We start from the raw sequence: 13,900 nt of genomic DNA, 5'->3' as shown, positions 1-13,900 counted from the left end.
AAAACATCAGATGGAAGACCTCTCTCTCTCTTTGTAACTCTGCCTTTCAAATAAATAAAAAAACAATGATAGGAAACTACTACCACTTTTTAGGGCTAGAGGGACAATAAATGGAGGTATTATTAAAACCAGAGGCTAAGCTAGCTTGGCACGTAACTGTGATTAGGGCTGAATAGCCAGATATGGACCACAAGGAGAGGTATAACACAGCATGGAGCCGCGCTGTGGAGGGTACACAGCCACTGCTGGAGGTGCTGAGGGGTGGGGGAAATACCATGGCTATCTCACTCTTCTGATCCTCCACATTTTCATCCTGTGACTCCAATTGATTAAACACAGCTAGAAGATAGCCAGTCAAAGGACTTGGGGATGTAGCTCCCTGCGATACTGCTGCAAGCAGAGGAAAGGAGGTGTTGGATTTCAGGACGATCCAGCAGTTAAGCAGTGCATCCAACAACACTTAGAGCGGCGAGTTTTCTTTTATACAGAAACTTAAATTTATAGACAGTCAGAGTTATTTTTCCAGATTTTGAGCCAAAGTAAGGCTTAGTATTTTCACATTCATTCCGATATGTGGAAATACTATATAGTAATAGGTTGGAAAGTTTGAAACATTATTTTTAAAATGCAATGTCCTAGGGGACTTCAAAGAGTTTGTGGAAAATTGAATTAAAAACAAGTTAATTTTTGGTGAAAAAGAATTTTTGAAATCTAATAGTTTTGTTTTTTTTTTTTCATTTTCCATAAATTTTTTTGGAGACCCCCTGATATGATCAAGCAACTTCCAATCTAGTAAAAGCAATTAGCTTACTATGGTTTGTATTCAAGTTGGGTGCAGTTAATTTCTCCTGGCCGTGTGCACAAATACCATTTCCCCAATGAGCAATGGATCCTACCTGGATCAAGCTGGACTTAGAGGTGTGGTGGATCAAATAAAATGTGAAGAACTGACATTCCAGGGTTCCCATGGTCTTACTGCAAATTCTAACTGGGTCTTTTCTCTTATTCTTTTTCTTTTGGAGGTAGGGGTGGTGGCGGTGGTGATGGAATACTTATTCTTAGACCTATCATTCCTAGAGCAACTCATTTTGTTGAATACCAGGTGCAATGTATTAAATTTGGATACACTGAGACGCGAAAATTCCCTCTCCCAACTAAATCCCTCCCCAAGTTCATGACCCACACAATCGTGAGCTAAATTGAATAATATTTTTAAGCTACAAAGCTTTACTTTCCTACACTGCAGTATATAATAGAAAAAAGTTAGTAACCAGTGTAGTGTATTTCTCTAATAAGAATCTGAAACATCCAGCATTAGCTTTGGACTTGAGTGGTAGATGGAAAAGCCACAGGCCTGCAGCAGACTGTTGGAGATATTAGTGCCTGTGGACATTGTCTTGGGAAAACAGTTGCTGAGCAATTCAAGGATAGTTTAAAAGCATGTGATTAGAAAGCCAAGTACTTACTATCAAGTGATAAATAGCTCGGTGTCACTGCTGCCTACAGAGCTGTGGAAAATAGAACTCAAGCTTCTGGTCGGTGAGAAGTCGAATACAAAGCAAGTATAAAAGAGCTTGTATTTCTTTTCTGAAAATACTAATAATTATTCCTGGTTTCTCCCAGCAAAAAATATAAATAAATAAATGGATAAAATAGCTAAAGGCCAGATTTGAAATTTTGAGTAATAAAATTTAATACCAGATAAAAATTAAGTCAAACACTTGACTATACAGCCCTCTGTCCAAAATGTAGGAGAACCTAAGTTGATTCCTCCTAGAGGCCTTTCCATCTATACAGAGTATTTTGTGAAGAGGCCTCATGAGTCCTCCAACAATAAGGCTACAAAGGATGTTAGGTAGATCATTTCACAACAGTCCCACCAGGGTCCAATATAAAGGTTTATGTCAAAAAGCGTTGCAAGTATGGTCTTTGGTTAAACGAGTGCATCTTTAATTTGACATACAAAAATTCCCAGAAGAAACCAGGGGCCGGCGCTGTGGTGCAGCAGGTTAAAGCCCTGGCCTGAAGCACCGGCATCCCATATGGGTGCCAGCTCTAGTCCCCCCTGTTCCACTTCCGATCCAGCTCTCTGGAAGGAGCTCCTGGCTCTTGGCTTCGGATCAGCGCGGCTCTGGCCATTGCAGCCAACCGGGGAGTGGGGAGTGAACCAGCGGATGGAAGACCTCTCTCTCTCTCTCTCTCTCTCTCTCTCTGCCTCTCCTCTCTCTGTGTAACTCTTTCAAGTAAAATAAATAAATCTTTAAAAAAAAAAAAAAGAACTAAAAAACCAGAAGCCAAAGCTTCTTGGGTTTGTGAGTTGATAGGAAAAAACAATCACAACAAAAATAAACAACAGCAATAACAAAATTACAGACCCATAAAGGTAAATTAACCAAAGTTTTGCAAGGAAGAAACTCCATTGTAGGTCTTGGTGGTGGAGAAAGCCCTATCGACTCTTTGTATGAGGAAAACAGCCTGAATGCCAAATTCAGACTAGGAGATTAACAAAGAAAAAAAAATAGTCTCTTTTCATGAATGTAGATGTAAAAACCAATGAAATATTAACTCATGGTATGTAGCTATCTATACCAGGGGTTTGCATAAAGTACATGGGAAATGCATACTGTGGAAAAACTATATGGATTTCAAAAAATTTTGCTGCAAGATAAACCTATATTTTCATCCTATTTTTCATTAACTTGTTGAGGTACTCATATTAAAAGAATAATAGTCCAGGGGCCGGTGCTGTGGTTCACTAGGTTAATCCTCCACCTGCGGCGCTGGCATTCCATAAGGGCACCGGGTTCTAGTCCCGGTTGCTCCTCTTCCAGCCCAGCTCTCGGCTGTAGCCTGGGATAGCAGTGGACAATGGTCCAGGTGCTTGGGCCCCTGCACCCATATGGGAGACCCGGAGGAAGCTCCTGGCTCCTGCCTTTGGATCAGCACAGTTCCAGCTGTTGTGGCCATTTGGGGAGTGAACCAACGGAAGGAAGACCTTCCTCTCTGTCCTTTTCTCTCACTGTAATTCTGTCAAATAAATAAATAAAATCTTTAAAAAAGAATAGTCCAGATTCATTGGGGTTTATCTCATGAATGCAGAACTGTTTCTCATTTGAAAAATCAGTTCATGCAATTCACCATTAGGTGCAAAATAAAACTTGATACAGTTGTCTCATCTGCTACAGAAAATCATTTGACAAAATTTAAAGCTTATTTATGGGGGCTGGCGCTGTGGCACAGTGGGTTAAAGCCCTGGCCTAAAGTGCTGGCATCCCATATGGACTCTGGTTCTAGTCCCAGGGGCTGCTCTTCCCATCCAGCTCTCTGTTATGGCCTGGGAAAGCAGTAGAAGATGGTCCAAGTCCTTGGGCTCCTGCGCTCACGTGGGAGACCCGGAAGAAGCTCCTGGCTCCTGGCTTCGGATCAGCACTGCTCTGGCCATTGCGGCCATCTGGGGAGTGAGCCAGCAGATGGAAGATCTCTCTCTCTGACTTTACTTCTCTCTGTAACTCTGTCTTTCAAATAAATAAAATAATTCTTTTTTAAAAAAGCTTATTTATGAATTGTAAAAAAAAAAAAAACAGCAAATTACTGAGAGAAGACAATTTCCACTCTGATAAAGAACAGCAACAAAACACTTGTACTAATATATCTTGTGATAATGTGCATTTAGTTTTTCATAAAATTGGGAGCAACGCAACCAAGTCTTCACTCGCCTTGTCTATTCAACGTTTTACTGTCAAGTCCTAGCCAGTGTATTAAGGAAACAACAAAAAATAAGGGGCAAACAGGTGGAAAAGGATGAAATGAGACTGCCTATGTACACAGATGATAGCATCAATTGCTTAGAAAATACTAAGAAATCTACATTTCCTTGACAGTAACACTTGTAGACGCAATAAATAACTTTTTTAAGATGTTATTTTACCAAACTTTTATTTGGGAAAAAATTTCAAACTTACAAAAAAGTTGCAACAGACACAATACTGCAAAAGACCAGATCCCCTTTATCCGGATCTAGCTCTCATGAAGATCTAACTCATTGATTTGGCATTTGCTTGCTTTCTATGTGTATTGATTTTTTAAAATTTTGTATTAATATAAAGAGAATAGATTTCATGCCTCCCATAGGTACAGTTCTAAGAAGACAACCACACTTCCCTCACTGCCCTCCTCTCCTGAAATCCCCCTTCCTCCCCTCTCTTCCTTAGTCTTTGTGAAGACATAATTTCAATCCACTCTATGTTCACAGACTTAATTCACCACTAATTATAATATTCAAAAAGCTTTGATAGGGCAGCAGAAATAATCAACATAGAAAAATAGTTGTATTATTATATAACAGCAATAGTGAATATAAACAACCTAAAATTAATGCTGTTATTATCAAAACATAAAATACTAGAATAAGTTTAACAAAAGATGTGCAAAATCTTTACACTGAAAACTAAAAAGGGCAAATAGGTATAGCATATTGAGATAAATGTAGAAAAATATACCATGTCCACCTGCTGAAAGGCTTATTACTTCTAAGGTCTTAGTTCTTACCAAAATAAATCTAGAATTAAATTAATCTATAAAACAGGTTTTTGCTACATAATCTATCTTATACATCAATTGCAATTACAATTTTAGATTTCTGTAATTTCAACTCATTGATTTAAGACATACCTACCATAATAACATGCATATTTTTTTAGAAATTGACACTCTGATTCTGAACTGTATACAAAAGCCATAGAAGGGCCAGGTAATCCTGAAAATAAAAGAAAAATATGACTTAGTCTATTTATCTTATATTAACTATATTACCTTATATTTACTCAATCATTTCATATAAAGTATAGTATAGCTTCAGTATGTATTTGCATTCATTAATCAAGAGCATATGGCCCTGGAAAAGGATAGATGCACAAATATAACAGCAGAATGAAATAGACAGTTCAGAAATATGTGCATTAAAGTATAGCTACTCTTTTGTTCAGTAAATCTATAAAGATGATTGAAAGGTAAAGAAAAATAAATTCAAAAAACTGTAAAAATACAACTGGATATTCACAGAAGATCAAATGAGCCTCAAAATCCCAACATAATTAGTAATTAATAGGAGATTGAACACAAATCTAAATGTAGATGCTAAAACTGTAACTATTCTAGAAGGTAACATGGAAAAGCAGCAATTTCTTAGGTAAAACACATATTAATGCAATTAGAGCAGTCAATCTGTACTGAATCAAACTGCTGCTTATTGTATGTATAGTGTTTCTTATGAAAATTAAAAATATTAAGAATAAACTCAGGGTGTGTGAGGTTTACACTGTAATTGTTTTCACCTCTATTGTCAGTCCTGAAAAGAGACTATCAAGAATAGAAAGTTCTCTCAATTGAAAAACCAGAGATGTGACTATTATTGTTAAGAGTTAGAAGACAGTTAACTACTTCATATAAAAACATGTTAATTTAACAGCGATCACTTTTCAGTTAAGTTTCAACACTTGAGAATAACTGTGTATTGATTACAGTATTCAACCAAAAGTATTGAGTAGAACAAATAAACAAAAGAAATACCAAGAGGGATAACGTATTAAGTTGTTCATCAACAGTCAGGGCAAGGGCTGATCAAGTCACTGTTTCTCATAGTGTTCATTTCACTTTAACAGGTTTCCTTTTTGGTGCTCAGTTAGTTGTCACCGATCAGGGAGAACATAAGGTATTTGTCCCTTTGGGACTGGCTTATTTCACTCAGCATAAAAGTGATTGCTGTTAAATATAAGAGTGGGAGTAAGAGAGGGAAGAGATGTGCAATTCGGGACATGCTCAAGCTGACTTAACCTCAAACGGTAGAGTTAGAAACATACCAGGGGATTCCAATTCAATCCCATCAAGGTGGCATGTCATGTACCAATGCCATCTCACTAGTCCCAGTGATCAATTTCTGTTCACAACTGATCATAATGATAGGACTAAGAGTCAAAGGGAGCACATAAACAAGACTAGTGTCTGCAAATACTAGCTGATAGAATAAAAAAGGGAGAGAACGATCCAACATGGGAAGCGAGATACACAGCAGACCCATAGATTGGCAGATGTCCTGAATGGCACTCTGGCCTCAGAATCAGCCCTTAAGGCATGCGGATCTGGCTGAAAAGCCCATGAGAGTATTACAGGCATGGAAAGCCAAAACACTCTGGCCAAAAAAAAAAAAAAAAAAAAAAAAAAAAACCAACCACCCTACATGAAAGATCTCCGTGAGTGAGATCCCAGTGGAAAGAACGGGTCATCAAAGAAGGAGGTACCTTTGTCTGAAGGGAGGAGAGAACTTCCACTTTGACTACGACCTTGTCTAAATATGATCAGAGTTGGTGAACTCAAAAGGCTTCCATAGCCTTGGCAACTCATGACAAGAGCCTAGGGTGATTACTGATGCCATAAACAAGAGTGTCAATTTGTTAAGTCAACAACAGGAGTCACTGTGCACTTACTCCTCATGTAGGATCTCTGTCCTTAATGTGCTGTACATTGTGATTTAATGCTATAACTAGTACTCAAACAGTATTTTTCACTTTGTGTTTCTATGTGGGTGCAAACTGTTGAAATCTTTACTTAATATATGCTAAACTGATCTTCTGCATATAAAGAGAATTAAAAATGAATCTTGATGTGAATGGAAGGGGGGAAGGAGAGGGAAAGGGGAGGGTTGCGGGTGGGAGGGAAGTTATGGGGGGGAAGCCATTGTAATCCATAAGCTGTACTTTGGAAATTTATATTCATTAAATAAAAGTTAAAAAAAACATGTTAATTATAAAATTGTTAAATAGTTGAAAATTTTTATTCTCATAGTCAAATAAGGAAATATTTTTACTACGATGTTCCTGATGAGTGCTTTCTAATCACGGGTGTTTCTCTCTCCTAGTTAGGCGTTACATGGAGGATGTTTACCAAACTGCTAAACCTACAAGATGGCCATTTTTCTTACTCATTCCCTTTTTCATTATTCTCGGTGCACTGATTGCTATACTGGTGAAAGTTCAATTCCAAAGAAAAAAATGGAAAACTGAGGACTATACAAGTGATGAGTATGTTGATTTCCTACTTAATATTCATGATTTGTATAATTTATTGGCACATAAGTCATTGATAACATCATGGTATGTAACTAAAAATAATTCAGATTTAATTTCTGTCTTTATATAGCATAATAATGATTAATATCATGAATAATCAATAGAATTGTTTTCAAAGGCCAGTTGTTTAAATTTTATAAAAGCTTGGAGTCCTTTAGGAGTCAAATTAAATGGAAATCACTTTTAGTTAAATTTTTTATAAAGATTTATTTATTTATTTGAAAGTCAGAGTTATACGGACAAAGGGGAGGCAGAGAGAGAAAAGTCTTCCATCCCCTAGTTCACTCCCCAAATGACTGCAATGGCCAGAGCTGAGCTGATCCAAAGCCAGGAGCCGGAGCTTCCTCTGGGTCTCCCATGTGGGTGCAGGGGCCCAAGGACTTGGGCCATTTTCCACTGCTTTCCCAGGCCATAGCAGAGAGCTGGAAGGGAAGTGGAACAGCCGGGACTTGAACCGACACTCATGTGGGATGTGGGCACTGCAGGCAGAAACTACACCATAGCACCAGCCCCTTTTAATTAAAAACTTATCTACATGGGGCCGGCACTGGGGCGCAGTAGGTTAAGCCACCGCCTGCATTGTCAGCAGTCTATGTGGGTGCCTGTTTTAGTCCCAGCTGCTTCTAATCCAGATCCTTTGACAGAGGAGGATGGACCAAGAGCTTGGGCCCTTGCCACCCACATAGGAGACCTGGATGGAGTTCCACACTCTTGGCCATTTGGGGAGTGAACCAACAGATGAAAGATTCTCTCTCTCTCTCTCTCTCTCTCTCTCTCTCTCTCTCTCTCTCTCTCTCATTCTGCTTGTCAAATAAATAAATCTTTTTTAAAAATCTTTTTAAAAACTTATCTATATTCATTTATTATTTGGTCTTTATCTTTAAATTTCTATTAAGCATTACCTTTTTTTAAAAGATTTATTTATTTATTTGAAAGTCAGAGTTACACAGAGGGAGAGGGAGAAGGAGAGGCAGAGAGAGAGAGAGAGGTCTTCCATCCACTGGTTCACTCCCCAGTTGGCCACAATGGCCAGAGCTGTGCTGATCCGAAGCCAGGAGCCAGGAGTTTCTTCCAGGTCTCCTACATGTGAGCAGGGGCCCAAGGACTCGGGCCATCTTCCACTGCTTTCCCAGGCCATAGCAGAGAGCTGAATTGGAAGTGGAGCAGCCAGGACTCAAATCGGCATCCATATGGGATGCCAGCACTGCAGGTGGTGGCTTTACCCATTATGCCACAGTGCTGGCCCCTAAGGATTACTTTTAATATTTACATATTTCAAAAAATTGCATGTACTATTTTAACGAAAGGTAACAGGGAAACCCAGGAAAATATTTAAGCTTCTTTTTTTACAGGTCCTTAAATCGAGATACAGGCAGTCAAAGGTAGAAAAGGTTAAAACGTAACATGTAATAATACTGAAGAAGCCAGGATACAGCCATAGGTAATCTACAGGGGAAAAAAATTATACTTGTGTATTAAAAAATAAATATCTGAAAGTATGTTATAAGAATAAACAGATATTAAAATCAGTTTCTATATCTTCAGAGAAATTGCTAAAAATAATTTCTGCTTTTGAGTTTTATACCTATGCTCTTCATTTTACTTTAACTGTTATTAGATTAATAAAACAATGTAAATAAAAAGGGCGTATATCTCAGAGACACCGTTTCAGAAGTTAATATGAATTTCTGAAATAATATGCAGCATATAAAATACTTTAATTCTGCTAACTCTTCAAATATTAAATTTGTTTTCTTATATTGGATAAGTTTATTGTGGCTGAAACTGATTTATCAAATATATTTGGAAAAAAAGTAGCCAGTAAAATTAATGGAAATAAATAGAGCTAATAATAAATGATTTTTAAAAACCCTAAAGATATTTAACCAACAGTATGATGAATGTGCAAATTCTCTCTGAGTTTATTTTCAGGCAATCTTATACCACTGTGCCTTTTTCTCATGTTTGGGTATGCAAAGAGGTAGGGTGTTCATCTAATGACCATGTTAGAGGTATCCTCCATCTTAGGGTTATGTTTTTTTAAGAAAAAAAAAGATTTATTTTATTTACTTGAAAGGTAGAGTTATGGAGAGAGAGGAAGAGATGAAGAGAGAGGGGGAGAGAGAGAGATCTTCTATTCACTGGTTCACTCCTCACATGGTTGCCACGGCTGGAGCTGGGCCAGACCAAAGCCATGTTCAGCAGCCTAGAACATCTGAGTCTCCCACATGGGTGGCAGGGGCCCAGGGTGCATTAGAAGGGAGTTGGGTCAGAAGCAGAACAGCCAGAACTTGAACCAACGCTGGCATCTCAGGCAAAGGCTTAACCCACTGAGCCACAACGTTGGCCCCAAGATAAGTGCTAAAATGATTGCAGCCAGATCTCATGTGGAGATTCAGAACGAAATATTTCAATGGACAGTTAGAGCAGAGTTTTGCAAGTGATATTAAAAGTATAATTTTAGGGCCGGCGCCGCGGCTCAATAGGCTAATCCTCCGCCTAATGGCGCCGGCACACTGGGTTCTAGTCCCAGTCGGGGCGCTGGATTCTGTCCCGGTTGCCCCTCTTCCAGGCCAGCTCTCTGCTGTGGCCCGGGAAGGCAGTGGAGGATGGCCAAAGTGCTTGGGCCCTGCACCCCATGGGAGACCAGGAGAAGCACCTGGCTCCTGCCTTTGGATCAGCACGGTGCACCAGCCATAGCACGCCAGCTGCGGCGGCCATTGGAGGGTGAACCAGTGGCAAAGGAAGACCTTTATCTCTGTCTCTCTCTCTCACTATCCACTCTGCTTGTCAAAAAAAAAAAGTATAATTTTAGGTAATTATTATTTTTGTACACATAGGCAATTTGAAAGTGACAGTGAACTCAAAGAGTAGTCCGGACAACAGAGATTTCATGAAATCACAGAGAATCCCAGGTATTTTAAAGGAGTGAAATGGGACAAGGGAAAGGGAGGATGGAGAATGCAATATATTAAAGATAAATAATATGATCTATATGAAATAGTCATGCAGCTGTATGTGATTTAAAAATTGGAGAGTATTTTTCAGTATTGTGTGTTACGTTGTAGACATGGTAGCCAGAAACCACATTGTAATTAGTCATTTAAGCTTTTCCTGCAGTGTTATCTTTTAAATTATTTTCTCTAATTAGGTTTAATCCTTTAACATGTGTGTGTTCAAAATTTTGGCTAAAAACAAATTGCATGATAGATATCGACCTTATAATAAAGGTGTTGTCACTGCTATGTGTCGGATTAGCCACCATTTCAACTTGTTTGGTCATACAGGTGACTTTTCTCCTTTATTCATTCTTCCAGAGTAATTATCTGTAATGGATGGAACAAGAGAAAAAGAAAAAGAACATGTATCACCTGATTCTCTGGGATTCAAGCTGCATAATATGTTTTAACCTGACCAGAAAATATAGCATAGTATATATGTATGTATACATATATATATATATATAACTCCACATTTAACTTGCAAGAACCATGATTACAAGTTTTATATCACATAGTTCTTGTTTGTAAGGTTTTCTCATCACTATTTTTGTTAGCCAGTAGGCACTAATTCTGTTAGTAGGCACGACAAAGAAGGTTTATACTACAATAAATGTGGTGCCATGATTAAAAGCTGCTGTTACAATTTAAATTGCAATGGTATGTTGTTATGTTGTAGTCTGATGGTCTATAACCAATGAGAAGACAGTGATTCTGAGATCCGGACAAATTTCTCTACCACATGCTGCTTACAAAAGACACATTTTCAGAGTAGGAGTTTCACCTAGCAGTTAAGGTGCCTGCGTCCTATAGAGGAGTTCTACCTGCGTTTGATGGCTCTGGCCGATAACTCCAGCTTCTCCTGAGAGACTACAATGATGGCTCGAGTCACTGGGTTCCTGCCATTCAGAGGAGACACTTGGTTTGAGTTCCAGGCTCTTAATGTCAGCCTGGCCTTTCCTGGGCCCTTGTAGGCATTTGGGGAATGAACCAGCAGATGGGAGCATTCTCTGTCTCTGAATCAGTCTCTCTGCTTTTCAAAGAAAAATGTAAACACTTTAACATATGTAAAGGTTCAAAGTAAAAGATACAAAAATATACAAAAATATATACCACAAGAACCTTATTTAAAAAAAGAAAGCTGGTAGAATATACAAGTAAAACATTTGTAGAGAATCTCTCTCTTTTTTTTTTAAAGATTTATTTTATTTTATTTGAAAAAGTTAGAGAGAGAGGTAGAGACAGAGAGAGAGATCTTCCATCCGCTGGTTCACTCCCCAGATGGCTGCAGTGGCCAGAGCTGTGCCAATCCGAAGCCAGGAGCCAGGAGCCAGGAGCTTCTTCCAGGTCTCCCACATGGGTGCAGGGTCCCAAGGACTTGGGCCATCTTCTACTGCTATTCCAGGCCACAGCAGAGAGCTGGATTGGAAGAGGAGCAGCCAGGACTAGAACTGGTGCCTATCTGGGATGCCGGCAAGACACAAGACAGTCCCATGCAGAACATGCAGAGGGGCTGCTGGTTGTCCCCTGAGTGGCCAAGAGCCCTGGGCTGTGTCAGCAGACTTCAAACACCACAGTCAGATGTGCTGGAAGTAATTATAGGGGAAGCAGCTCAGTCCAGGACGCCACCACTGCCAACCGCATCGCTGACAGAGGACCAGGGATTCTGCCCACGCCTGGCTGCTTCACGTGCCTGCCTCGGTGCCCGGGGCTCTTCACTGGGGCTGGGGATCCCTCGGACACTGAGAGAACACAGGAGTCTACACACTGGGAAAACACCCAGCAGCCCACATGTGGTCTCAGGGGGCTCCCCAGCCGTCAACAGCCCACATGTGGTCCCAGGGGGTTCCCCAGCCATTGACAGCCCACATGTGGTCCCAGGAGGTTCTGGGGCATCTCACACCATCCTTGATGAGACCCCCACTGCATCCACGATGCTGGGTTAAGAATCTGGCATACGAATGGCCGTAGGATCCAGCAACTCTTCTGGGTGCAGGTGCCCAGAAGAACTGAAACCAGGGGCGCTGCAGCTCTGCTCACCACAGCCAAAAGGTAGAGGCAACAGAAGGGCTCATCGAAGGTGAATGGAGAAGCAGACTGTGGCTTACAAGGGCAGTGAAATAGTATTCAGCCTTGAAAAAGGAGATTATAGCAAATGCTGCAGTGTGGATGAACCCTGACGATACTACGCTAAGTGAAAGAAGCCAGTTACCAAAGAACAAACACTGTAAGATCCCACTCCCATGAGGCACCTAGGAAGTCAAAGTCATAGAGAAAGAAATGAGAACAGTGGTTGCATTGCAGGGGAGGGTGAGGGAGAACTGAGGAATTACTGTCCAATGACCGTAGGCTCTCAGTTTTGTAAGATGCAAACGCTCTGGAGAAAACAAAGTTCTGGAGATGGATGGTTCCGTGTCCTGCATCCACAGCGATCAGTGGAGGCTCCCTTGGGGTTCCCTTTGTTCATTCAGAGTGCAGGGAGCAGGGACCACTGTGGCCCCAAAGTATCCACCCGGGACACTGCAGGGGAGCAGGGGGTGCTGTGAGACCCCCTTGCAGGGCTGCCCACTCTGACCTAGGGCAGGGAAAGCACAGAGAGGCTGGGGAGCTCAGCCAGGACAAGGCAGGGCCACCCAGGACCCCTGCAGCATGGCCAACCCACCGGGAGGGGCAGACGACTCTCCATAGCCCTTCATGTCCACAGCCAGGACCCGGTAGCCCGCCTGGGCCAGAGCAGGGATCTGGAAAAGAGGCATTCAGGCGCACTGGGTGTGCTCTCATTGCTCCCTGGTCATCTTCCCCTGCCCCCTGCTCCTGTGGATGGCTCCATCCAAAGTGCCTGTGACACTGTGACACACCTGGTGTCCTCAGCCTGGGACTAGAGCGCCCCCACCTGGACACGCCTGCCACAGACGGCGGTGAGGTTGGTACACTGCATAAAGGCCCCACCAAGCAGCACCTATCTAGCAAAATCCTTGCAGATTTCTATCCTCTACAAAGGTTTCCCAGCAGGTGGCGTAGAGCCTCTAGAAGCATCCCCCCTCCCCTACTCTGCAAAGGTCCCCTGGAGTCCAGCACAGCCCTGAGGTCTCAGCCATCTGCTGCCTGATGTCGCTGAGGCTTCGCAGTCACTCTGTGCAGATGACGGCCCCCGTGAGGCCCCAGCTTCCGCCCTCCAGGCTGGGCCACAGCACCGGCTTCCCCTCCGCTCGCCCTGACTGGGCCGCACCTCCCACAGTTCCCTTACCTAGTACCTCCAGGAGAACCAGCTCTCAGGAAACCCATGGCAGAGGCACACCGCGGGGCCTGAGCCCTGCTCCACAAAATGCAGGCGGAGCCCCGGCTGCAGGAGAGAGAGGGGAGCGGGCAGCATGAGGCCGACCAGAACCTGGCCCCACTTCTGCAGGCGGGCTGCTCGCGGGGGTTGTTGGATCTGCCCTGACCCAGCCTTCTCAGCTCAAGACCCCAGTGGTAGAAGATGGCAAAGAGCAGACACTGGCCAAGCGGGGCCAAGAAACCAGGCGGTTTTCCCTGTGACGTAAGCCCGGAGAGATCGGGAGGTTGGGAAAAAAACAAAAGCACCTTCGCCTTTCTCTGTAAAATGCCTGGTGCTGTCAGTGTCTGGGCTGTGGCGATGTCTGAACTGGGGGCTGATTTTTATGAGTGTAATATCCACAGCAATGAGCCCATTATCATGACCATCATAGTAAAAGGTGTTCACTGCTGAAAGATAACGATGCAGGCTTTGGTTGGCGGGGCGCTGCCAGGGCTACGTGG

General features: G+C 41.9%; 1 protein-coding gene across 2 annotated transcripts in view; it reads left to right on the top strand.

Moving 5' to 3' along the window:
• ADAM2 (ADAM metallopeptidase domain 2) overlaps nt 1-10,775 on the top strand; it is a 70,240-nt gene extending 59,465 nt beyond the window's left edge. The window contains exons 18-20 of one of the 2 annotated variants that reach the window (XM_051828834.2): nt 6,914-7,076; nt 9,965-10,039; nt 10,442-10,775. In XM_051828834.2, coding sequence (XP_051684794.1) covers nt 6,914-7,076; nt 9,965-9,998 — 197 coding nt within the window. In that variant the 3' untranslated portion in view covers nt 9,999-10,039; nt 10,442-10,775. 2 annotated transcript variants of the gene reach the window in all.
• The last annotated feature ends 3,125 nt before the right edge of the window (nt 10,776-13,900 follow it).

This window comes from Oryctolagus cuniculus, chromosome 2 (assembly GCF_964237555.1).
Source record: "Oryctolagus cuniculus chromosome 2, mOryCun1.1, whole genome shotgun sequence".
Classification (NCBI taxonomy): domain Eukaryota; kingdom Metazoa; phylum Chordata; class Mammalia; order Lagomorpha; family Leporidae; genus Oryctolagus; species Oryctolagus cuniculus.
This window is presented reverse-complemented; position numbering and strand designations above follow the sequence as displayed.